Source organism: Canis lupus, chromosome 12, assembly GCF_048164855.1.
Source record: "Canis lupus baileyi chromosome 12, mCanLup2.hap1, whole genome shotgun sequence".
Lineage (NCBI taxonomy): Eukaryota > Metazoa > Chordata > Mammalia > Carnivora > Canidae > Canis > Canis lupus.
In genome coordinates this window covers 29,829,647-29,857,447 of record NC_132849.1, presented here as the reverse complement: position 1 = coordinate 29,857,447, position 27,801 = coordinate 29,829,647, and the positions used below count along the sequence as shown (strand labels likewise).

At 36.8% G+C, this 27,801-nt stretch overlaps 1 protein-coding gene across 3 annotated transcripts in view; it reads right to left on the bottom strand.

Moving 5' to 3' along the window:
- Nucleotides 1–27,801, bottom strand: part of NPHP1 (nephrocystin 1) — a 59,258-nt gene that overhangs the window by 18,665 nt on the left and 12,792 nt on the right. The window contains exons 5-16 of one of the 3 annotated variants that reach the window (XM_072770275.1): nucleotides 26,771–27,014; nucleotides 26,368–26,469; nucleotides 22,922–23,025; nucleotides 22,549–22,591; nucleotides 21,375–21,462; nucleotides 19,804–19,898; nucleotides 17,368–17,496; nucleotides 8,710–8,784; nucleotides 6,822–6,932; nucleotides 5,306–5,388; nucleotides 2,938–3,014; nucleotides 1,726–1,825 (exon numbers count right to left, since the gene is read on the bottom strand). In XM_072770275.1, the coding sequence (XP_072626376.1) occupies nucleotides 1,726–1,825; nucleotides 2,938–3,014; nucleotides 5,306–5,388; nucleotides 6,822–6,932; nucleotides 8,710–8,784; nucleotides 17,368–17,496; nucleotides 19,804–19,898; nucleotides 21,375–21,462; nucleotides 22,549–22,591; nucleotides 22,922–23,025; nucleotides 26,368–26,469; nucleotides 26,771–27,014 (1,251 nt within the window). The remainder of the gene's footprint in view (nucleotides 1–1,725; nucleotides 1,826–2,937; nucleotides 3,015–5,305; nucleotides 5,389–6,821; nucleotides 6,933–8,709; nucleotides 8,785–17,367; nucleotides 17,497–19,803; nucleotides 19,899–21,374; nucleotides 21,463–22,548; nucleotides 22,592–22,921; nucleotides 23,026–26,367; nucleotides 26,470–26,770; nucleotides 27,015–27,801) is intronic. The other 2 variants (XM_072770276.1, XM_072770277.1) reach the window with 2 other exon arrangements.

Below are 27,801 nucleotides of genomic sequence, written 5' to 3'. Positions count from 1 at the left end.
ACACTCAGTGTGATGAGCACTGAGTAATGTATGAAATTGTTAAACTACTGTATTGTACACCTGAGAAAATATAACACTGTATGTTAATTATACTGGAATAAAAAAAATCTAAAAAGAGCTCTGTAAATCAATAGAAGAAAATTAACTGAAAAGTATAATAAGTTTTAAAAAGCTTCCTGAAGAAAATGCAAATTAAAGTCACCATGAGATACCATTACTCACTTATTAAAATAGCCAAAATAGAAAAAAAAAACAGGTAATACCAAGAACATGAGTAGCTGGAACTTTCATACATTGCTGCTGGGAGTGTAAAATGCTATAGCAATTTCAGAAAACTGTTTCTCATAAAATTAGAAAGACACCAGATTACCCAGCAATCCTGCTCCTATGTATTTATACCTCTGAGAAATAAAGCCACATAGCTACCCATAAAAAACTTATATGCAAATATTTAGAGTGGCTTTATTCATAATTGCCCAACTTAGAAACAACCCAGATGTCCATCAGTTAGTGAATGGATAAACACATTAAGGTATATCCAACAGGGCAGCCCTAGTGGCGCAGCGGTTTAGCGCTGCCTGCAGCCCGGGGCATGATCCCGGAGACCCTGGATCGAGTCCCACGTCAGGCTCTCCACATGGAGCCTGCTTCTCCCTCTGCCTGTGTCTCTGCTACTCTCTCTCTCTCTCTGCATCTCTATGAATAAATAAATAAAATCTTAAAAAAAAAGATATATCCAACAAATGGAATACTATCTAGAACAAAAAAGAACAAACTTCTACTACATGCAATGGCATGGATGACTCTCAAATGCAGTAGTATGCTGGGTGAAGGTAGCCAGACTCAGTAGACTACATACTATATGACTCTATTTGTAGAACATTCTGGAAAAGGCAAAGCTGCTGGGAATACAAATGGCCAACAGTTTCAGGAAAAAAGCTCAACATCACTTGGCATCAGGGAAATACAAATCAAAACCACCTCTGGTCAGAATGGCTAAAATTAAAAAGTCAGGAAATGACAGATGTTGGCGAGGATGCAGAGAAAGGAGAACCCTTTTTATTGTTGGTTGGAATGCAAACAGTGCAGCCACTCTGGAAAACAGTATGGAGGTTCCTCAAAAAGTTAAAAATAGAACTGCCCTAAGACCCAGCAATTGTACTACTGGGTATTATACAAAGGATACAAAAATGCTGATTTGAAGGGGCACCTGAACCCTAATGTTTATAGCAGCACTATCTGCAATAGTCAAACTGTGTAAAGAGTCCAGACGTCCATTGACAGATGAATGGATAAAGATGTGATACATATATACATATTCCATATACATACAGAATGCTACTTAGCCATCAAAAAAAATGAAACTAGAGGGTATTATGCTAAGCAAAATAAGTCAACCAGAGAACTAGGTAAGTTTTATTGCATGTAAATTATACCTCAACTAACCTAATATTAAAAAAAAAGTTCTGGGACAATAGGATCATGGATGGCAAGCCTGATTTAGCCAAGTTTCTCTACTATTTCTGACCAAATGTATTACTCAAGCTAACTAGTAAACAAAAGAACAAGCTGATTTGAATTTTCCTACCATTCCATTTTCCTGCTGATCCTTGGCAGATGAATTAATGAGGAAAAACCCGACAAAAGATGACCAAGTAGGAGAAGAAGCCAAAAGCAGGGATAGTCTACAAACATTGAAGAGCCTCAAGTTAATCAGGTACCAACCTCAGCAAGTCTCTTGATCTCCTGTTCAAAGATCTCAGCTTTACTAGGAGTTGAGGCTGCCTTCTCATTGTCATCATCTGATGGAAAACACTCCCATATGCTTTAAAAAAAATCAAAAATAAATGTCAAAACTTGAAATGCTTGAGACAGTGAATATAATAAAATAAACTGCTCTCTATAATACAACAAAGATTTTGGTTAAAAATAATAATTGTATGAAAAGCAGGGGTACCTCACATACCCTAAATGAGCTGAGAAAAAAATAAAGCATGGCATTAAAGCCTACCGACCCCCCCTAAGCATACCTGACTGGCCCCTCGAGCTGCTGCTAAATCAGATGCTTTGACAGCATTGCTGCCAGATTATTAAGGGAAAAGCAGTTTAAAAAGCATGCCTAAAAAAAAAAAAAAAAAAAAAAAAAGCATGACTGACTCCAGGTATAACCAATTGCTTCCCAGGTCCCAAACCCTTTCCTGTTCCAAGAAGGTGGTACTGGCATTGCTAGGGCAGCAGCATGCTATGTGTTCTACATCTGTCAGGAGCTGAGCTCATGGATCCATGAGTCAAGGAATATATCTGTCTTACTCTCCATTTCCCCATTATCTATCTAGCACAGCGCCTGGTCAATGAATATATTAAAAGATGCTCAATATTTGTAAAGGAACTCAGAGTGTATTTCACAATTTGAAATGTCTAGCAATAGGCAACCTGGGAATTAGACTATTTCATTATTTCTGTGGCGGTCACAAGTATCAGTTCAGTGTTCAAGAAGGCATTAATGAACAGACCCCATGCTTTCTGATTTCCTACATTAGAGTCTCATGTGTGCTGCCAAGAAAATAAGCACTTAGTAAAAATGATTAGGATTTTACTATCAAATGACTTATTTTTAAAAATGTGAATTCAAGTGAAGAATGTTATGCTTATTAGCATATAGCTCTCTTTGCTGGTGCTTATTCTGTTTACTTTTTTTTTTATTTTTTTATTTTTATTTTTTTTATTTATGACAGTCACAGAGAGAGAGAGAGAGGCAGAGACACAGGCAGAGGGAGAAGCAGGCTCCATGCACCGGGAGCCCGATGTGGGATTCGATCCCGGGCCTCCAGGATCGCGCCCTGGGCCAAAGGCAGGCGCCAAACTGCTGCGCCACCCAGGGATCCCTTCTGTTTACTTTTTAAGGAAAGGAGAGAAAGCAATGCCTAAGAGCCATACCTCTTCTGGATACCGAAGGGTCCACTTCAACACCTTTTTCATAAGGGGTGCCACCATTCAAGAATAGTTCATATGTTCTACAAAAGAATAGGAAAAACCATGTGTTTCCATTTTGAAACACTGAAATCAGGAGTGAAATATTTTTTAGCACAGATACATTTCCAGACATTTTATTTGTCTCATTGCTAAATGAGAATGAAAGTTGTTGATTCTTCTGTGAGATATTATCTCAGTAAATAAAGTTTCCTTCTTAACTTTGAACTGTAGAAAATACATTGTTCCCCATTAAAATGGAAAAATTAATTGACGCCATCAAAGTGTTTTGACTTTAATGATTTACATTAATGAACACATTAATGATGTATTTTTAAATGTATTTTTCAAATGTTTATACAGAGTAGAAATGATAAGTAAAAAATGAAACAGGGAGCCTGGGTGGCTCAGTTAAGTATCTGCCTTCAGCTTGGGTCATGATCTTGGGGTCCCAGGACTGGGCTCTGAGTTGAGTCAGGCTCCTTGCTCAGGAGGAAGAGTCTGCTTCTCCATTTCCCTCTGCCTCTCCCCTTTGCCCCCTCGCATGCACGAGCTCTCTCTCTCTCTCTCTCTCTCAAATAAAATCTTAAAAAAAACAAAAAACAAAAACAAAACATCCCTCCCCATCCCATCCCTTCTAGTCTGGAAAGGCCCTACCTTCTTCTTTGCAAATGCAAACAAATATATATATACATAGTAAATCTCAAAACTGACACATTTTCTTTTAAAGTTGCATATTGCCTAAATGTAGAAAGTAGAAGATAAAAGCCCTCTTTAATCCCGCTGCATTAACTCCCTAGTTCTGCTCCTCAGAGGCAACCTCCGGGAACATTTTACATGAACCTGCCCATATATGCACACAAATACAAATTTTATGAACAAAAGTGGAGCCACAGTACACATACTATCCTGCGACTTGCTTTTTTCCATATAATAATATACATTGGAAATGTTTCTATATCAATACATAGGCTTCTACCTCATTTAGAAAAATAGCTATGACTTTACTTTTGGAAAGATGGAGAAGATCCCCTTTTCTCTCCCACTAGGGACAGCTGAAAACCCTAGACATTCTTAAAAACAAAACAAAACAAATTTAAATCACAAGTAGCCTGGACTATTACATTCTCAGAGGGTGTGCCCCTTCCCCTATCACTGGGCTGATGTTAGAGGAGGACAAGTGGAGTCCGGACTTTGACCTCTGCCCTGTGGTAGAGAAGCCATACCCACCCCTGGAGTGTAAGCAGAAGTCACAGATGCCAGGGAGCATTATCTGAATTAATCCTCAGAATAACCCTTTGGGGTAGGAACTGTTATATTCTCCCATTTTAAGATAGAGGAAATTGGGGCTTGTATAGGCAAAGAACCTGGAACTTGGCTTAATTACACAGACAGAGCCAGGACTAGAGTCCTGAATTGTAGAATTCCAAACCCTGGATCATAATCACCATCCTGATGCCTGCCCAACAGTATCTCTTCAGTTAATTTCTTGTTTATATCTTAGACTTAGATTTTTGTGTGTGCACCCATTTAAAAGTCTGAATTGTCTTTTTCTTATTTCTGAAAGCCCATTTTATATCAGGGATAATAATCTGACTATGATGTTTATATTGCAAATATTTGGTACCCATCTGCTTTTTGGTCTTCAGTTTTAAATTCATTTACAGTAACTGCCATTAGGATTTTGGCGTGTCCCCTATAGGAGAAAAGTAGAGTCACAGAGGACCTGGGGATCCTGGACTTAGCTTTCCGACTCTTTGGAGAGAATCAGGTTCCGTTTTAGCACTGTGAAATGTGCTAATACCATAGAAAGTTACTGAAAAATATTCTCAGCAGAGGTAAACTCTTTTTCTTTCTTTCTTTTTCCTTTCCTTTCCTTCCCTTCCCTTCCCTTCCCTTCCCTTCCCTTCTCTTCCCTTTCCTTTCCGAGAAAGAAACAGAGACAGAGAGAGAGAGAGAGAGAACAGGAGTGGGGAAAGAGCAGAGGGAGAGGGAGAGAGAGAATCTCACTGAGCACAGAGCCCAAGGCAGGCCTCCATCTAAGCTGGAACCAAGAATTGGATGCTCAACTAACTGAGCCATCCAGGCACCCCTGAGGAAACATTTTTAAAAATAACTGTTCTATATGTGGCATTTCTTCCTCTCTAAGATGACCCTGTACATGCTGTTTTCATATACCACCTCAAAGAACATTAAAATCAACATTGAAAGCCCTCTTCCCCCAAGTTTTTGAAATGCTAACAGAATACACACTCTGCAAACCTGAGATATCCAGATTCTAAATAATGAATTTCTACAAAATTATTCATTTGGAAGGAATATATACACAACTTACTTTGCTGGAATAGGAATTCCACTGGCATCAAAAAGTTTAAGAAACACCCAGCCACAACTTAATTCTCCTCTTTCACCAGTTGACTAGGAAATAAATGGGCATACAAAACTTAATGTCTGAATCAGCCAAATTTAAAAGCACATACCTGGTCCTTTAAAGGGAACAAAATTAGCATTCGCTTTTAGAACTAAAAAATTCTTCACAAGAAAATAAAGTGAAACACAGTCGGTCCCATTTTCCTGGCATGCCAGATGGCTAAGGAAGTATGTAAAGTGAAAATCCTTTCTTGTTAAATTACTTTTGAAAATCCCTTAAATCTGATGATGTCACAACTGTTGCTATTGTTTCAATGATATAAATATTTTGTGAAATGATCTAAACCACATAAGTACTACATGCGATTTATGCAGCTTTGTCTCAGTGAGAGATGCAATGCACGAATTAAATAATTTTTAATTTTTTAATCATGGGTCAGACTTTACCTCTACTCATCAACTGCTAAAGGCCCTGGGGACTTGCTTGGGGCTCTGCTTCCTTCTCCGGTCCCACAACACAAATGGATGCATCTGACTTGAAGAAATGAAAGTGGCAGCCCAGGTGGCTCAGCGATTTAGCGCTGCCTTCCATCCAGGTTGTGATCCTGGAGACCCAGGATCAAGTCCCACGTCAGACTCCCTGCATGGAGCCTGCTTCTCCCTCTGCCTGTGTCTCTGCCTTTCTCTCACTCTGTGTCTCTCATGAATAAATAAATAAAATCTTTAAAAAAAAAAAAAAGGATGATGTAATACTATTAACAGCAGTTGGTTCTCTGAGTCACCTTGAGGCCAAGTATATATACTACACCTACCAAGATATTATTAGATTGTAGGGACATTTAAATTACTCTCACGTCAAATAGGTAAAGATGACTAAGAGCACATTTATCATGACGAGCACTCAGCAATGTACAGCACTGCTGAATCACTATATTGTACACCTGAAACTAATATAACACTGCATGTTAATTATACTGGAATTGAAAGAAAAGACTGAATAAAATAAAAATAAATAAATTACTACACAGACCCACACCCACTGGTTTAATTGTTTATATGACATGAGTTAATCCAAGTTTCTGGAGCTCCCTTTATAAAAAATTATCACTCGACAAGTCACCTAATTAGAACCATCAGGCACAAGCTTAAGTATACCCTGACCCTGTAGGACAGAGCTAAAACACTGCTGGAATGCCACTAAACATCTTTTATCACTTTCTACAAACTCTCATCCTTTTCAAGTCTTCATTCTTTAAATGCATTGGAGTTCATTCAAGCTATAAACATAAACAAATATACTTTTATTATAAATGCTATTGACAAAGCAGCACTATATATAAATTAGAACCATTCCCATTCCTCAAGAGATTAAAATTCTATTATATATGAAAACCTCAATTATTTTACTTGTAAATACAGACTTTTTTTTTAAACTTCTCTTAACTGATACGTTAGAAGGTTTTCTCTTTCAACTGACATACATTGCGAATATAAGAAATTCCAAGTTCAAATAATATTCCAAGATCTGGGGATGAAGAATTGGATCTGATAAAACAATCACCATCAAGCAAGCAGGGCAAGATGCCAGTAACCTGAAATAAATAAACAATAAAGAAAACTAAGTTACTAATACAAATGGGAGGGAGGTTTCAGCTCTACTCATCTGTACATAGTTTATACTTTTCCATTGTAATAATAATCTTTTAAAGGAAACAGAAAGCAGATGGATTGGACCCATCTACACCAATGATTTCAAGTTAAAAAATTTAAGTTTTGTTTTGAGGGAAATACCTTTGCCTTCACTTATTCTTCCGTTAAAGTAATGTGAAAATAATAGTGTACCTAGGTCCTCAGAGGTTTTATAAAAATAGTTTGCATATAAAACAAGGTATTTATATTAACCATTGTTTTTTGTAAATAGAGCTAAAATTGAAGACTTTATACACACATTTGCTCAACTTTCCTGAGGCGTGCCTTGTAAATTTTCCTTTCCTTTCTCTTTTGCTCATTTCTTTTCCTTTCTCTGGATAACCACACCCCTCTGCCTTGACTATAAAATCCTCCCCAACCCTCCAAGTCTAGTTTCTCTTCTACAAAACCTTCCCTGAGCTTAAGGGCCATAATTAATTTCACCTTCCTCTGTGCTTCCACAGTACTTGGGAGTTCCTCAACCATTACATTCTGCCCTGGCGGTGGATATCAACAGGACCCCCACACCAACAGGGCTATTCTAAGGACTAAATTAGATAATGCCCAGGAGAGGACCTACCACCATGCCTGGCACATGGACAGAGCTCCATAAACACAGGCTATTGTTATTATACCTGTCTATGTTTCTTCTCTACCAACATGTAAGTTCCCATAGTGCCTAGGAAGAATTTCACTCCTAGCAGATGCTTAATTTCAGTCAACAAAGGAATAATTTCTTATTTATTCTTCCAGTTTGTCTTCATATCCAGAAAAATTAGAAAGTTCGACCCTAAATGCTTCATGTACATAGAAATGCAACATCAGAACTGTGAAATGTTGTGCCAAAATACAAGCAGTAGGGCATTTAAAAGATCAAACTAGACTCTCAGATGTGCTAAAGCCAAGCATGGGTACATGCAGCACACAAGCTAGGTGGCTGGGTCTCCTCAATGCCCTGTGTCCTCTTCTCAAACCCCTATTGCTTGAAGATCTTCAGATGCAGTAAGAGAAAGGTTAATGGAGGATTTTTAGGGGGCAGTGCCCCAAAGGAATTAGTTATGAGAAGTGAATACTAGAATAATGAAATTTATGAGGCAGGAAGAAAGTAAAGTAAAATAAATATAGACAATATTATAACAAGAACATCAAGATATAAAATCTTCATGTTCACTAACATCTATGTCATAGGGACTCAGTGGTTTGAACCCACCTAACCTCATTCCAGTCTTTTTTTGTTCCAGGCTTGACAGTGCCTGGGTATAAAGTACCAGCCCCGGGCGTCACCCTTGATTTCATCTGAAGAAAGCACAGCTCTCATTAGCACAGTTGATTTCATTTGTGAAAAACACTTCCTAAATTTATCTTTTTGTTTTCATTTTCATCAGAGGGCATTTCCTAGAATTGAACCCCAAAATCCACTGAATAAGATGATTCATAAGAATTGTAACTCTGATGAGTCAGAAACAAAAGTAATTTTTATCAAAGTCCTCAAAGAACATTAAATCATTATATGATTAAACATTAAAGATTCAAATCCGGCCCCATATATCTTGTGCTTAACATAAATATGTTATTTGAGAGATACACATAGACAGCTTTGCTTCAGAAATTAAATTGCATAACACTTAACAGGTAAAAGATGTTCATGTTTCATTCCATTCACCTTAGCAGATTCCTTACCTGGGGAGAAAAGGTCCATGTTTTGGGCTTTTTAGATTGCCATGTGGCTCTGACTGTATGAATGTTGCTCAGAACCTGAAATGAGATTTTCTTATATGAGATCATACTGTAGAGAGCTCTCTAAAAACATCACCACTTCTAGGGGTGCCTAGGTGGCTCAGTCGCCTAAGCATCCGACTCTTGATTTGGGCTCAGGTCATGATCTCAGGGAATCAAGGCCTGGGCTTCATGTTTAGTGTGTGTGTGTGTGTGTGTGTGTGTGTGTGGTGGTGGTAGTCTGCTTGGGGATTTCTCTCCATCTCTTTCTGCCCCTCCCCCTGCTCCCCCTCTCTAAAATAAATAAAAACTTAAAAAATTATTTTTTGTTTTTTAAAGATTTTATTTATTCATGAGAGACACAGAGAGACAGAGACAGAGACAGAGATACAGGCAGAGGGAGAAGCAGGCTCCTCACAGGGAGCCCGATGTGGGACTTGATCCCGGATACTGGGATCAGGCCCTGAGCCGAAGGCAGATGCTCAACTGCTGAGCCACCCAGGTGGCCCAGTATCTTTTTTACGATTTTATTTTAAATAAAATCTCCATGAGAGACACAGAGAAAGAGGCAGAGACACAGGCAGAGGGAAAAACAGGCTTCCTGTTGGGGAGCCCAATGCGGGACTCGATCCCAAGACCCCGGGATCATGACCTGAGCTGAAGGCAGATGCTTAACCACTGAGCTACCCAGGTATCCCACATGTTAGTTAGTATCTTTGCTGTGTTAAGGAGGAAGACAAATACAGGATAATTTTAGATTTATGAGAATAATTTATAGCTAAATAGGTATGTTAAAAATTGAAAAGTAACCACTTAAATAACGGAAATATAATCTATAGATTTCAAACCAAAAGTAGAAAAAAACAGAACACAGACAACAATATTTCAACAGATGACAGAAACAGAAAAAAGCAAAAAGATGATAAACAGAAAAGACACCAACACCAATAAAAAAAGTAAGTCCAAATATACGGGTATTATAATAAATGAGGCTCATCTAATATTATTTACTCAATCCAGATATGGACAACACAAAGAAAGTTATAAGCCTATTTTATTTATGAATACTAATGCAAAAATCCCAAATAAATATTAGTGAACCTAATTCAGCAATGGTTTTCTTTTTAAACAAAATAAAAAGTTTATAATCAAGAAGAGTTTATCCCAGGATGTCTCAATATCAGAAAATCTATTATTGTGGTACACTACATTAACAAATTAAAGGAAAAAAATCAAATGATCATCTCAATAGATGCAGAAAATGATTTGCTAAAATTCAACATTCACTTGTAAATATGAAAACCTGGAGCAGAAGAGAATTAACCTAAGAAAGGGTACCTATCAACAACTTGTAACAAATATCCTATTGGTGAATTTTCAGATGTATTTACATGTAAATCAAGAAGACTACAAGGCAGTCCCTCTGGTAGTCCCTGGCCAAAACAGTAAGATAGCAAAAGGATATGAAATAAAAATGGGAGAGACAAAACTGTCTTTATTTGCAGGCAATACAAATGTACACATAAAAAGTCTGAGACTCTATAAAAAGTAACACTATATTTTATTTTTTTATTTTTATTTTTTTAACACTATATTTTAAAGGTACTAGATATGATAAGCAATTTCAGTAAATTTTAGGGATACATGACCAACTTCCAGATGACAATAGCTTTCTATGCATCAATCATAACCAATTAGAAAATATAAGAGGAAAAATATTCCAATTCATTATAGCTACCCAAACTAGCTAATTTTCAGGAAATAATAAGGCAGAAGGAAGGTAAATGGAGAAACAACATTTAATGATAATATAAAGAAGTGAACAGAGAAATCTTCCAGAACTGTACTATCCAATACAGTAACCACTAAGACACATGTAGCTATTTAAATTTAACTTTAAATCACTTAATTAAATTTAAAATTTGGGGGTACTTGAGTGGCTCAGTCAGTTAAGCGTCTGCCTTCAGCTCAGGTCATGACTGAGCTTAACCAACTGAGCCACACCCAGGCCCCCAGTAGACTATTTTTAAAGAGAAGTCTTGGGGCACCTGGGTGGCTCAGTGGTTGAGTGTCTGCCTTGAGCTCAGGTCATGATCTCAGGGTCCTGGGATCAAGTCCTGCATCGGGCTCCTCCCAGGGAGCCTGCTTCTCCCTCTGCCTGTGTCTCTGCCTCTCTCTGTGTGTCTCTCATGAATAAATAAATAAAATATTTAAAAAGAGAGAAAGAGAAGTCTTAAGGTTACAAAAAATTTGAGCGCAAAGCAATTATTTTTTATCTTAAAAGTCAAAGTACCTATCACAAACTGGGGAGCTTCAATAGAACTAGGTGATAAGGCCATGGGTGTCTGTTATGTCATGCTTTGCACATTGCTTTGTACTTGAAATAGTTCATATTTTAATATTGCTAATTCCAATAAAAAGAAGATGGGAGTATAAAACAGATGTAAAAGGAAACAAGTAAACAAATTGAAAAATTATAATGGTCTAATTATATAAGAAAGATTTGAAATGTAAGATTTAGGCTTGCCCTCTATTTTCTTTTATTATTGGCAAAACAGATGGGTAATTAGTTGGTGTATTATTTCTTAATGAGTACTTAAGGGTTTTTGATGTATTTTTTAAAAGGGTGAAATATATAATGGTGGTAGTTCTGAAATGTGTCAAACATATCAGACAAGTTAAAAGAAACATACAGTGAACTCCCATATACACATCACCTAGATTCTACCATTAACATTTTACTATACTTGCTTTATCACATCTATCATCTATCATCTATCTATCTATCTATCCCTTGATTCATCTTATTTTTTTATTTTACTTTTTTTTTAAGTAGGCTGGAGCCCAATGTAGGTGGCACCTACCTTCCGTTGACAGGATGGTGTCAGAGGCCTGCTAAAATGGAAGTTAAAATAAGATCCAGAAATTCTTAACACCCAAAATGTCTAAGATACAATAAAAAACCACTCATCATATTATAAATCAGGAAAATCTCAAATTGAATGAGAAGACAATGAACAGACACTAACACTGAGATGACACAAATGTTGGAATTACCTGACGAGCATTTTATTTATTTTTATTTTTATTTTTTAATTTTTTAATGGTACCTGACAAGCATTTTATTTATTTTTTCTTTTTTTTTAATTTATTTTTTATTGGTGTTCAATTTACTAACATACCGAATAATCCCCAGTGCCCGTCACCCATTCACTCCCACCCCCCGCCCTCCTCCCCTTCTACCACCCCTAGTTCGTTTCCCAGAGTTAGCAGTCTTTACGTTCTGTCTCCCTTTCTGATATTTCCCACACATTTCTTCTCCCTTCCCTTATATTCCCTTTCACTATTATTTATATTCCCCACATGAATGAGAACATATCATGTTTGTCCTTCTCCGACTGACTTACTTCACTCAGCCTGACAAGCATTTTAAAGTGGACTTCTAAAAATACTTTAGTAAGCAACTACAGACATGTCTGAAACAAATTTAAAATACAGAAAGAAATACAAAGTCTCAAGAAAGAAATAAGGAAATCTCAACAAAGAAATAGAAGATAAAAATGAAGAACCTAGTGGAAATCATAGAATTGAAAAATACAATAATCATAATAAAAAACACACATGTGCACAAACACAACTCATTGGACAGACTCAGATGCTGAATAAGAAAGAGAGAAAAGAATCAGTGAGCCTGAAGATAGGAAAATAGAAATTATGCACTCTGAACAACTAAGATAAAATCGATGGAAAAAAATAATCAGGGCCTCAGGAACTGGTGGGATTACAACAAAAGATCTCACGTTCATGTCATCAGAGTCCCAGAAAAGAGTCTGGAGCTAGAAAAGTATTCAAGAGAATAATGCCTAAAATATCCCCAAATTTGGCATAGGACACAAATCTATAGTTTAATAAGCTGAGCAAATCTCAAACAGGATAAACCCAAGGATTCCATGCCCAAGTACAAAAATTAAACACATATATTTTGAAAGCAGTGAAGAAATAACACGTAGATTAACCAATAAGAGGCCACTAATTGTAGTGACAGTGGATTTCTCATCAGAAACCACAGAAGGAAGTGAAACAATATTTCTCAAATGCTATAAACAAAAAAACAAAAACAAAGTGCCAAACCAGAATTCCATACCTATTGAAAATATGCTTCAGGAGTGAAGGGGAAACAGACATCCTTGGATAAAGAAAAATTAAGAGAATTTGTAGCCAACAGGAAGAATGGTTAAAGGGAATTCTTTAAACAGAAAGGGTATGTTAAAAAAGAATCTTTGAACACCAGGAAGGAAGAACAATTAAAAGAGTAAAAGTAAGAGTAAATACAACAGACTTTCTCTTGAGGTTTATAAATTATGCTTGATTGTTGAAGTAAATATAAGACTGTGTTTTGATGTGGTTCCCAGTAATACAGAGTTTTAACAATAAAGCTTTTTATTTGTAATTAGGGAAGCACTATTAGGTAAATAGCAATGAGTATTTGTGTACCTATTAAGTATCTTCTAAAACTTGTCAGCTGGAAATCCAACATAAATTAGTTATATAAGTTCACTTCTATTATTTTTATTTTTATTTTATTTTATTTATTTATTCATGAGAGACACAGAGAGAGGCAGAGACATAGGCAAAGGGAGGAGAAGGAGGCTCCATGCAGGAGCCTGATGCGGGACTCAATCCTGGAACTCTAGGATCACAACCTGAGTCAAAGGCAGACACTCAACCACTTGAGCTACCCAGGTGTCCCCACTTCTATTATTTTTAAATGAATCACTTCTATTATTCCGATATGTTATTTAAATAAAATCCAATCTTTAGGTTCTCATATATGAGAATAGGGAGAGGTAAAGTATCAAACCAGATCTGAGCAAAGAAGGCAATTCATCTTTTCTTGGTCACCGATGACACCTACTGGCTTATTAATGGTGGTGGCTTTGTGCAGGGTATGTAGAAATGAGGGAGGATTACAGAAACAAAGTACAGAAAGAAAGAAAGGCATTGGGAGCTAGAAGTATACCCAGCACGAGCTAAGCTAAACCCACAAATTCCTCCAAATCTGATCAGCTCTCAAAGCTCCCTATCTCATTGAATGTCACTGCCATCCATCCAGATAGATGTCCTGTTTGACACCCCACTCTTCCTCACCCACCATTTCCAAGGCATTACTAAATTGTGGTTTTTACAATCTAAATATCCCTTTGGCCATAGTTCTCATCTCCATCTCCACTTCCCTAGTTTAAGTTCTTAGCCTCATATCTCATCTAGCCACACTTAACATGTTTTACTATTTTCTAAGTGTTTTACTGATTATATTAACTCATTTCATCCTCACACAGACCCTAAGAGATGTGTGCCAGATAAGAAAGGGGAAAGAGAGCAAGGCCAAGTAATTTGGTCAGTGTCTTACACCAAGCTGGTGTAACTAGGGTCAATCTGGGACAAATGGCTCCAGATTTTGTTTTTTTTGGAGGTGATGCTTGCTGCCCTTTGACTACCACACTGTCACAGCCTCTAAATGGTCGACTCATGTCCCTTCTGGTCAGTCCCCTTCTAATTCATCTCCAAAGAAGAGTCAGAGATATTCCTAAAGCAGAAATCTAAACTATTATCACTTCCTCCAAAGACTTGCCCTGTTTTTAGGATAAAGACAAAACTCCCTTACATCATGGTGTATATAGTGTTTTACACTGTACTCCTTCCTCATGTATCCTATTTCATTCCATCCTACACTCCCTCTTGTTCTCTCACTTGGCCACACTGGCCTTCCCCAAGTCCTTTCCCTCTAAGCCCCTTGCCTGTTTTGCTCCTTTGGCCAGGTTTACACTTCCTGTTTCCCTTCACCCTCTTAAGGCCTATTTATCAAATCTCAACCCAAGCATCACCTTCTCAGGAGGGAGCTTAGACTGTCAATCTGAAAGTTCTTTTCTAATGTACGTAGTGCTGTAAATTTCCCTCTCAGTTATCCTTTATTAACATCCTACAAATTATATGACACATTTTCATTTTTTGTTCAGTTCCAATTATTTTCTAATTTCCCTTGAAACTGTCTTTTAATCCATTAATTTCTAAGTATTTAAGGATTTTTTCAGTTATCTTTCTGTGACTGATTTCTAATTCAATTCCACACAATCAAAGACCATTCATTGTATCATTTCAATTCTTTTAATTTGTTCAGGGTAATCTCTCTTGATAAATGTTCCATATACACTTGAAAGAATGAGTATTTTATTATTTTTAGGTGAACTGTTGCACAAATTTCTATTAGATCCAGTTTGTAGATGGTGTTAATTCCCTTATATACTTACTAATTTTCTGTCTGCTTGTCCCACAGATCACTGAGAGAGAAGTTAAGGTTTTTAACTATAACTATGGCTTTGCCTGTTTCTCCTTTCATCTCTCTTTTTTTAAAAAGATTTTATTTATTCACAAGAGACAGAGACAGAGAGAGAGAGAGAGAGAGAGAAAGGCAGAGACATAGGCAAAGGAAGAAGCAGACCCCATGTAGGAAGCCCAATGTGGGACTCAATCCCAGGACTCAGGGATTATACCCTGAGCCAAAGTCAGATGCTCAACCGCTGAGCCACCCAGGTGTACCAATTCTTGGTAATCTTCTTGTTCTGAATATTATTATATTTTGAATGGTCTACCTTTTTCATCCTTTTACTTTTAACCTGCCTATATTTATTATACTTAAGGTGGGTTTCTTATATATAACATACGGTTGGATCCCTCTCACTGTGGTTTTAACTTGCATTTCCCTGAGGACTTCTTATATGTTATATATATCTTTTTATGTCTCTTAATTTTTCGTATATTTAAGTGTCTGTTCAAGTCATGTCAATTTAAAAAATTGAGTTTTTTTTTTATTTCTTGGACATCCTTGATTTGTGACTGATCTTAGGGGGAAAGCATTCAAAATTTCACCACAAAGTGTGATGATGTCAGCTTTAGTTTTCTCTTGTTGCCTTCACCAATTTGAGGACGTTCCCTTCTGTTCCTAGCTTGTTAAGAATTTTTAAAAAATCATGAATGGGTGTTGAAATTTGTCAAATGCCTTTTCTATATCTTGAGATGATTACATGACTTTTCTACTTTAGTTCTGTTAATACAGCAAATTACAATGATCTATTTTCAAGTGTTAATTCAGTGTTGGTTACACAGGTGTATACAATTGAATTCCTGGAACAAACTCCAATTAGGAGTTGTTTTTCTTTTTAATATACTGCAAGATTCAATTTGCTAATATTTTGTTTATAATTTTAGTGTCAATATTCATGAGGGAAACTGGTCTTAAAATTTTTCTTTCTTGTGATGTCTTGTCATATTTTGGTATCATGTTTTTCCTGGTCTTATAAAATGAGTTGGGAAGCATTTTCTTTTTATCTGTTCTTTGGAAGAGTTTATGTACTATTGTTGTTATTTCTTGCTTAAATGCTTGGAGAAATCCACCAGTGAAACCATCTGGGCCTAGAGTTTTCTTTGTTGGAAGATATTTAATTACATTTTCAATTTTTTAAACAGAGGTTATAACATTTCTATTTCTTCTTATGTCAGTTTTGGTAAATGACAGTTTCAAGGAATTTACCTATCTATGTTGTCAAATTTATTGGCATAAGGATATTTATGATATCTCTTTATCATCCTTTTAATGTCTGTAGATCTGTGGTGAGGTCTCCATTTTCACAACAGATATTGATTGTTCATTATCTTTTTCTTTCTTTTTAAAATTTCTTTATCAGTGTTATGAGGCATTTTTCAATTTTACTAATCTTCCCAAAGAATAAACTTTTGCCTTTTAAAATTTTCTCTCTTGTTCATCAGTTTTATATTTCATTAAATTCTACTCTTTTTTGGCATTTTTAATTTGGTTTGTTTTATTTAAGTTTTCTTTTCATTAAATTTCACTCTTATCTCTAATATTTCCTCCATTCTACTTCCTTCTGGTTTAAGTTGCTATTCCTTTTCCAGTCTCTTGAGTTGGTAGCTTAGAGTTGGTAGCTCACTGATTTTAAATCTTTTTTCTTGTCTAGTTTATGCAGTTAAAACTACAAATTTCTAGCTAAGCACTGTATTTAAGCTGTATCTCACAAACAAATCAATTAATTTTTTAAGCGTCATTTAGATTCTTTGCTTGGTATTGGGTAAAAAATATCCTCTTAGGAGTCAGGGAATAGTAAATTGGAAAAGGACAAAAAAAAACTTTGTAAGGTGATGGTAATGCTCTATATCTTGATTTGGGTATAGGTTATATAGGTATGCAATACTCTGTACACTCAAAACCTTAACTATATATAATACTAGAAGATAGGCAACAGTACTTTTTTTGTAAGTGAGAAATCTAAGGCTTCAGAGTAGTTAATTGGGATACATTTACCAATATCATGCACTTAGCAACTGAAAGAGCCAGGAATTAAGCCTATGTCATCAGAACCCTTATGGTTTGCATTCTACCACATATTATTTTATAAGTATACACATACATACAACGAGAGAGAGAAATTGAGAGAGAGAGAGAGAGAGAGAAACAGACATACTCCATGCAGTACATGTTTACTATGTGGCTTTAACAAAATATTTCTCCAGACTGATGTGAACTGATTTACTCCTCAGTAAGCTCACCTTGTTACCATCAAATATACAGAGGCGTACATGTCTACTGAGAACCTGGATGCTCGTTCCTGGAAGAGGAATCATTTTACAGCTCCAGAGGGTCAGAATGAATGAAACACGACTTGGTCTTGATCTAATCTAAGGGAGAAATTAGTTAGAAAAAAGGTTTATTTTATGGCTTATAGACAAATTTACTTTCAAAGCATCTTTTATAAATACTTAAAATGTACACAGAATAAAAAAGGATGAAAATTATATAGAAATGTACACAAAAAAGTTTCAATAGTCTGCACAACTTAAATAAAAACCTTACATAAATTTTTCACAAATCTTTATATTTGGAATATTTGCATTTTGGGGGTAAATACATAAAAATCATAAAGAAAAAAGTCAGTATAGTCAGGTAAAATGGATGACTCAACTATAGAAACCCGCATTCCAGGTTCATTCTTACAGCTCATTCTTATACAATGTGGGTAAGTGTAGAAGGTCACCACAGCATAATAACCAATGACACCTGGCATTACTATTATCCAGCTGGATCCTCTTTGTTTTAATTCTAAGCATTTACCTAAACTGCTCCTTGGCTTCTTACACAGATGTATACACTTTTAAGACTTTATCTATTCATTCGGGATCCCTGGGTGGCGCAGCGGTTCAGCGCCTGCTTTGGCCCAGGGCGTGATCCTGGAGACCCAGGATCGAATCCCACGTCAGGCTCCCGGTGCATGGAGTCTGCTTCTCCCTCTGCCTATGTCTCTGCCCTCTCTCTCTCTCTCTCTCTGTGACTATCATAAGTAAATTAAAAAAAAAAAAAAGACTTTATCTATTCATTCGTGAGAGACAGAGAGAGAGAGAGAGAGGTAGAGACACAAGCAGAGGGAGAAGCAGTCTCCATGCAGGGAGCCTGATGTGGGACTTGATCCCGGGGACCCAGGATCACCCCAAGCCAAAAGCAGACACTCAACTGCTGATCCACTCAGGCATCCCTCTCACAGATACTTTGATAGAGAATGCATTGACCATTGGATAGGGTTTTTCAGTTCTAATTCACAAGTATAGTTTCTGAACTATATAAAGTACAATAAATTGGCACTCAGGTTTCTTATCGAAAAATATCTTCAACTTTTTTTTTAAAGATTTTATTAATTTATTCATGAGAGACACAGATAGAGAGGCAGAGACACAGACAAAGGAGAAGCAGGCTCAATGCAGGAAGCCTGATGTGGGACTCAAACCCAGGACTCCAGGATCATACCCTGGGCCGAAGGCAGGCATCCCTGAAAAATATCTTCAACTCTTAACATTATGCTTTATGGTCATGAGCCTTTTCATCTAAAGACTTTATATCACTGAAAAAATAAGACAATATCTAACAGCTTGTCACATTTTTAATTTAAGAAATGAGAGCTAGGGGCACCTGGGTGGCTCAGTGGTTGAACATCTATCTGCCTTTAGCTCAGGTCATGATCTCAGGGTCTTGGGATCGAGTCCACATTAGGCTCTTCTCAGGGAGCCTGCTTCTCCCTCTGCCTATGTCTCTGCCACTTTCTCTGTGTCTCTCAAATAAATAAAATCTTAAAAAAAAAAAAAAAAAAAGAAATGAGAGCTAAATATTTAGTTCTCTGGGTACAAATTCATAAAATTGAATGCCATTTATTCAAGTACTAGTACACTAAGCAGACCAAATACAACATTTTTACTGACTTGTAATAAAAGATACTTCACAGTAAGAAGGTCCCAGGGAATGTTCAGGTTGAGAGGGGAAAATTTTATACCACCTCTCCCCACAATACCTGACCACACTGGTCCTCTTATTCTTCCCTTGAGACTGTGACAGAAAAAGGGAGAAAAGGCAGGAGGTAAACAGGAAGGGAAGTGATGTGCTCTAATGTGGTTCATATCTGCTTAAAAGGAGAAGAGTAGAATTAAATATCAAGAGTGTTTCCTACTTCAAGTACTCGGGATACCAGGAATCTTTTACTCTAAGCTCCTTTAAAAAAAAACTATAATCATAAAAGACTTCCAACTTCCTCATTCCTACTTAATAAAAAAAAGTTACTACTACTACTATTGATATCAGCTAACATTTACTGAGTTATTATGTGCCAGACACTGTTCTAAGCCCTCCACACACGATGTAATTTGTCACAATGACTCTATGTTAGTATTATTATCATTTCCTTTTTTATAGATGCAAAGAATGAGTATGAGAGATACCTAGTATTACTTCCTTTGTAACATGGGAAAAGAAAGCAACAGTTTCATTGTCTTAGCATTTCATTGTCTTAGCAATGAAACTATCACTGAGTGTTTAAAAATTAAAATACAGAAATAATTTTTTAATTTTCTAGAATACATTAATCAATTTACAAGTTATTTGTATCCTTACAACCATAACAAAATCTGGAAAGGTATAATTTTACTGATAACAACCATACTCACAGTGCCTGTTTTAGCATCCCACATTAGATCTCTGAAGGCTAGTTGTGAAGGAGTGAGCTCTGGTTGTAAGAAGTAACTTGCTCGAAACTGATTCCCTGAAAAAATAATTTTTCTTTTATTTTCTTACAAAGAAAGGAATGAAATCCAAAGCCAAAAATGTATGATATTATGCGACAAATTTAGGAAACAGGCATCCAAAATGTCAAGTTCCTTACCAAGAACTTGCTTTCTAAGACATATATGCCAATGGAGATTTATTTACCCATAAGAACTACAGTAGAAAAAGGAAAGATAGAAGCACATAGAGCTGATCTTAAAGCAGCTTTAAGAAAGATCTTAAAAACTTTAAGCCAATAATGTGCCCTGTGATGAAGATGATCCATTCAAATATTATGAAATGCAGAAAATGTGTAAACACTTTTTAGAAAAATACATAATTATTAATTTCACTTCTTGACACAAAACCATTGTTACACTGTTTCCCAATTCTTTAGTTATGAAGAATGCTGATCATAAAATCACTTATTCATTTGAGAAATCTTTTCTGAGTTCCCACTATGTGCAAGGTACTCTGCTAGGACCTGCAAATACACATGTGAATCAGAGAAATACAGCCCCTGCCCTCATTAGTTTACAGTTGAGTAGGGGAAATAATTTCAAAAAATAAGTAGATGAGAGAATAAAATAATTATAAACTAACTTATATCCATAGAGGGTGCTGAAATGGAAGGGTGTATGGGGAAACTACATTACTCAAAGAAGGCATCTCTGGGTAGATGGAAACTTCTGGGATGCAAAGGATGAGAAGGAGCTGGGCATTCAGGGAAGGCTGGGAAGGCTCTTCTCAGCCTTCCCAGCAAAGGAACCTCAAAGCAGCCCTTACAACAGACGATTCAACAACTCAGGGTACACAGGAGATCCTCCTCTAACATCATTTCTCTGTAACAAGCTCATGACAAATGTTGTTAAGTACGGAGAAATCCAAGAATGAATAAGAAAACAGAAATGCAAATGGATAATAATTTTTCAGAAGTCTTTCTGTGAAGAAAAGGAGAGAAAGGGAGGCTTTGGAAGTGGGGGTGGGCTGAAGATACACGAAAAGGCTCATAATTTAAAAAGTCATATTTTTTAAATAAAGCAGAGGGTCCAGGGGCGCCTGGGTGACTTAGTTCGATAAGCGTCTGCCTTCAGCTCAGGTCATGATCCTGGAGTCCTGGGATCAAGACTGGCATCAAGCGCCCTGCGAGCGAGGCGGGGAGCCTGCTTCTCCCTCTCCCTCTGCCTGTCACTCCACCTGCTTGTGCTCTCTCTCTGTCAAATAAATAGATAAATCTTAAAAAAAAAAAAAAGGCAAAGGGGCTAGAAGCCAGAGCACAGGTAAACAGACTGGCATCTAACAGGATCAGGGTCCTTCCTCCACTGTCATAAGAAGGATGAAGAAATAGATGAGTACCAAAGAGATGTGATATTCAACATCTTTTTAAACAACTTGTTTTGGCTAAAACAATAAAAGTAGACATAAAACCTGACTGCTTAACTACAAGTATGTGGTGGCTCACAGAAACTATTACCTTCCTCCAGAAGCTGGAAGAGTGTGGAAGGCCTGAATCCTGCAGGAATAGCTCCCATTGTGGTTAACACATCAACAGTGTTTATCTGCTGAAGATAGTAAAGGACAAAATGGAGTTGTTTGTTTTCATTCATGCTATCTCCATAATATTTTCTCTTATTGCTATAGCAACTACAACCCAAAAAAGGGAAACATGAACTTCAGTGGGCATGGACTTCAGTGGGCAAATACACAATTTAACCCCAAATTCCCAAGGATGCCATCCATCACTGAATTCTAGGCTCTTCCAAGGACCTAAGCCCCCTACAGAGCCCAGTGGGCAGAGCTCTGTGCTCCAGACCAGGAGCTTCCTGCACATCTTTCATTAAAATGTTCCTACTCCTGTCCCGCTCTACATGCACTGCCATGTAACCATTAAGTTAACATCATAAACTGATACACACTGAAGAACTCATGACTTTTTTGTATGTGTGTACATACACACACACATACGAGCATGTCCATGTTAGCAGTAAGTAGGGTAAAAAGTCAGAAAGGGTATTTACTAAACAATTAACGGTGATTATTTTTGGGAGGGAAAGAGTGGATTTTCATATTGTTATATAACTTTTTTATATGATAGGAATATGGATAATTTCTTACTTTTTTGAGCTTTTTGGAATTTTTCATATTAACTGAAATTTAACATCAGTCTTTACCCAAATGGTAGAAAATTCAGGCAGAATCAATAAGAGATAGTTGTAAGCCCTACAAATCTACTATTCATATAGAAAAGGGCTAAAGTGGGCAGCCCAGGTGGCTCAGCGGTTTAGAGTCGCCTTCAGCCCAGGGTGTGATCCTGGAGACCCGGGATCGAGTCCCACATCAGGCTCCCTGCATGGAGTCTGCTTCTCCCTCTGCCTGTGTCTCTGCCTCCCTCCCTCTCTCTCTCTGTGTCTCTCATGAATACATAAAAATAAAATCTTAAAAAAAAAAGGCCTAAGGAGAAATATTACTTGGAGCATAGACTTATTAAACCAGAACTATGTATTTTATGCTCTGTACCTCCCATGCCCTGTACCCTGTTTAAGTTCCGAAGCTATCTTCCAAAGTCTCTATCCTGTTTTGAATCTGCACTCTATCAGAACTATTAGGTAACAAAACATAACATCTTTAACAGAACAGGTGATACCAACCTCTGAGATAGCTTTTTGGACAGCGCTCCAGTGAGAATCAGTTCTGGGGGGCAAAACAGCAAGGTGAGTGCACAGATAGCTCATGCCTATTTACTCATTTTGGGAGTGTCCTTAATAAAAGAACAGAGTACTTAATTGTTAATAAGTTATAAAAACTTAGAAGTCTCTAAATGAAACCAAGATAGAATAAGATCATGCACTAAAAATAATCATGAAATTAAAGTAGTACTGATCTTTAAGCAAACAGTAACATGAAAAGCACTGTTCTCAAACTGCCAAGTTGCCTCTGTTTCAAGAAATTCTGGAATTATTTACAATAGGAAAAATAAAGAGTTTTCTTAAACTCACTGTGCTATCCTCTCACACCTTTTACCTTTGTTTAACTTCTTCCCCTCCTGCTGTTTGCTCTCCCACTTCTACATCTTCTTCACTGTCTTCTTCTTCACTTGTGTCTTGACCTTCTTCTTTATTATAGGGCTGAAAATTATTGAAATATGAAATGCTTTTTACTTAATGCAAAAATCAACCAATAAAAATACTTTCAGGAAGGCTCAACTATAGATGGGAATGTATACAATGGGTATATCAAAAATCAGTGGGAAAAAGATTTCAACACATTGTTGATAACTTCACTATTTGCAAAGATTACAACGATAGAGGTAGAGAGTAAGCTTAATCAAAATAAATTCCAGATGGAATTTATTCCAATGAATAAAAAAGAAGATAGAAATAAAAGAACTATAAGTGTTAGAAGAAAATAATGTTGAGATGGGGAAGTCCTTTCCAATTGTAATACCCAAACCAAAAATCATAAATGGAAACACTGACAGACTTAGCAACATAAAAAAATAACCATGTCTAAAAGTCAACAAAGAAGATATCTGTCACTGATTTTTAAGAGTTAATACCTTTATTCTGAAAATATTATAATACTCTTATAAATCAATACATTTAAAAAAAACTCTTTAAAAATGGTCAAAAAACTGAAAAAAAAGCAATTTATAAAGATGTGGAAATGGTCCTAAAGTGTATGAAATGATGTTTAATCTTATTAGCAGTACAATGAATATAAATCAAAACAACAATGAGCCTCTTTTGGCCTACCACACTGGCAAAAAGATTGGTGGCAGCCATCTCTGGCACATAGTATGGGGAAACAAGTATTCTCACATGCTGGGGGTGGGAGTACAAATAAATATAACTTCTCTGAAAGGCAAAATAGCAAACTAAATCAAAATATAAAGGTATAAATCTTTTGAACCAGCAACGAGCACCTAGGAGTTTATCTGAGGGGAATAAATCAGACAAATCTACAAAGATGTCTGTGTGGAATGATCACAACACAGGTTGCTGGTTGTCTACCACTTAACCTCGACCACTTCTTTTCTAACAGAATTTCTGATTTTAGCAATGAGCCAGCTAAAAGTCTACATTTTCCAAACCCTCCTTACAGCTGGGTGTTACCAGGAGACTCAATTCTGATCAAGGTGATACCACCAGAAGTTCTTTGTGTAAAACCATCTTAAAAAGGTAGCAGCTCATGCCTTTAGACATCTTATTCCCCTTCTTTTGCTTCTTGAAATCATTAGAAATCATTAGAAGATCTAGCAACCAACGTACACTAAAGAGATAGCCCTTGGGAAAAAAAAAAAAAAAAAAGAGAGAGAGAGAGAGAGATAGCCCTTAGAAGATCTGACTCCCACTTTAGTATAGAGTAAAATATTAGATGCGGCCTTCACCACTGCCTCCCCCTACACTTACTCTATGCACAAGAGAAATATGCATCTACCTTATTTAAGCCACTATTTGGGGGGACCTTTTGTATCTCATAGTAGAAGCTAACTATAGCTCCATGCAACATAATCTATAGTTCTTATAGGTTGGAAACAACATGTCCATCTACATGAAATTGGAATACAAAAAAACAAAACAAAACTGGAATACTACTATGCTACCATTGAAAAGGATGATTTAAACCTGAACTGTGCAATATGGCAGCCATTTGCCATGAGTGGCTTATTGCTACTTGAAGTGTGATTAGTTCAAACTGAGATGTGCTATTTAGGTGTAGAGTACACACTGGAATTTGAAGAATTGGTTAAAAAAAAGAAAAATTTTAAAAATATTAATAGATTGAAATGATAGTATTTTGATATAAGTAATATAGATTATTAAAAATAATGTCCTGTTTTTATCCTTTTTTAAAAATGCATGTGGTATAATAAAAATATATATATATTTATTTATATTTATATATATTATCTTTATTCCCAGTTCTTGGCAAGAGTTCCTAAAACTTTTGGAATTTACTGAGTGATAGGAGTGTCTTTTTTTTTTTTTTTTTTTAGTATTTTATTTATTTATTCATGAGAGACACAGAGAGAAAGAATCACAGACATAGGCAGAGGGAGAAGCAGGTTCCATATAGGGAGCCTGATGTGGGCCTTGATCAGGATCTGGGGATCACGCTCTGAGCTGAAGGCAGACGCTCACTGCTGAGCCACCCAGGCATCCCAGGAGTGTCTTATATATTATTCATAATAAGCCCCTTTCAACCAGACTTGAGTTTATGCTAATGAGGTAGTGGAGTGGGGGGAGGCAGGTTGCCAAAGGAACCAATAATGTGATTAGAGGGTTAGAACTTTCAGGGCACTACCACTATCACCCTTCTCACCTTCAGTGAGCATAAAAGAGCAAGAAACTGAATTCAATCACCAATGGCCAATCACTTAATCAATCACACCTAATACCTCCATAAAAATCTCTAAAAGACAGGGGATAGGGAGCCTTCCAGCTTGGTGACCACGTATAAGAGCTGTGTTCAGTGTTGGGAGGGGGGTGCCCAGAGGGGGCATGGAAGGAGTCTTCCATCTTGCAATACCTTGCCCTAGCCACATCTCCCATTTGGCTGTTCCTGAGCTGTAGCCTTTCTAATAAACTGGTAAACACAAGCAAGGCATTCTCCTGAGTTCTGTGGGTCCCTCTAGCAAATTACCAAAACTGAGGAGGCATGTGGGAACTGAGTTCACAGGGGGTCACTCAGAAGTACAAGTGGCCCCTGGGACTTGTGACTGGCATCTGAATTAGGGCAGCTCGTGGGGTGAGCCTTTAGCTTGAGGGGTCTATGCTAACTCCAGGAGTTAGTGTCAGAATTGAGTTGAACTGCTGGATACCTGATTGGTTTTAGAGAACTGGTGCAGAAAAATGACACATATTTGGTGTTAGAGAAAAATCATACAATTAATGTTAGAAGTGGTATCAGAAAAAGAAGACATCTCAGTGGTTATGGGAAAATTGTAAATACATTTGTAGTTTGCATTCTTTTTCTATTGGATAGCACTGATCCAGACAGATATCAATATATATTGGCAAAGACAATGACCATGCTATATAATAAAATATTAAAAAATAGGCTTCAAACACACTTATATAGTATGTGTACATTCTAGTAAGGGATCATATTTTAGTGGAAGTTAACACAAAGTTAACTGTGGCTTTGTTTGACAACAAATAATAAACTTATTGATTTTTATGAACAGTATCAATCCACAAAGCACTTTGTGTCAAACATTCTAGGTCTCACCTACAAATATCCCAGCACTTCATAGGTCTCCAGGACTGTTAACACACAAGATTTTTCCCATGCCCTATCCCTCTAAAATTTTAGTAAATTCTGTATCTCAAGTCATTCACTAGCCAAATGATCAAAGAACACAACTTAATATTTTATTAAAAATGAAGACAAGTTTTGAAAAAAATTTTAATGGAAAAAAGTTTTGAAAAGAGAAAAAAAGGAAAGAATAAACAATAAAGACTAACCTCCACGTAGGTTCTGGGAATGAGACCTTTGTTTCCTTTAGCATTCTTGGCTATCCACCAACCATCAGGTTTTTTTTCAATTATAAGGAGAATTTCCCTTTTCTTAAATCAAAACAAAGTAAAAAAATTTTAAATTAAAATTTACCCCCAAATTAGGAATAATCACCACTGAAACTATTTTCAAGAACAGAATAGCATTTCACCATTTTCCTACCAGGTAACTTTGATAACATAATATCACATGACTAGTACCTGTAAATCATAATTTTTACTTATTTTGTTAAAACAGACTGAGTCTTTAAAAACAATACCAGGCATGTGCAATATAGGAAATAGGCAGGGTTTTCTTATTTTGTCAGGCATGCAAACTCATCCTTAGGTCAGGTTTTAGTTTTGTTTCTACCTTAAATGTAAGATCCCCAGCTTGCTGAGCAGTAAAATCTCCAACGGCAATGTATTCTTTACTTGTTGCCTGGTGGTGGGATTCATTTTCCTGTTTCTCTTCCTCTTCCTCTTCTGTTTCTTCTTCCTCCCCACTACCTTCTTCACTCTCTTCTTCTTCCTCCTCCTCCTCATCTTCTTCTTCAGCTTCTTCCTCTTCGTCAGCAGATTTGTTATCTTCCTCTCTTTCAGTAAGTGCCCTGATTCTGTGAAAAGTAGTTCTATGATAAGGATCACTTGAAATAACATATAAGAATCAAGTATAACTTCTACACAGAGAAGACCCTGCCCATATTTGGAACTGGGCAAATAAGGGAAATAAGGAGAAAGCACAACTCATGGTTTCTACCATCTAGCTAATAATATGTGACTTGAGGGACTGAGCAGTGAAGGAGTAACTATGACAGACAGAGCATGCACGGGACTTGAGGCTGAGGGACCTGAGACTATGGGACCTGTATTCAAATCTTGAATTCATCTACTCAGCAAATGCTGCTTGAGCACTTTAACACAGAGGTTAGAGCACAGGCTCTGAATTTCCATTCTGGCTCTGTCTTCCCCTCGCTGAGTGACCTTGGATAGGCTTCTTTTAAGCTTTCCATTTCTCATTGGTAAAGTGAAGGTAATAATAGAATCTGCCTCACGGGACTGTCATGAAGATTACATGAGTTACAAATTTGCAGGGGGTTTAGAACGGTGCCTGCTAGTCGCAAGTTTTTTAATAGAAGTCAGCTATGATGGTGATAATGATGTATGTCAGGTCCATGTCAAACACAGTGGATACAAAGGTAAACCACGTAAACAATTCCCTGTCCCCAAGGAGCTTACAGTGAGACAATCTAGAAAGTGGATAATTACAATATGGTTTGGTAGGTACATTAGAGGTATACACAGGATACTAAGAAAAACACACAGAGGATCACTTGACCTATACTGCATGGGGTGGGGATCAGGAAAGGCTTCAAATTAGGTCTGGAGAGGAATGCCTGGGTG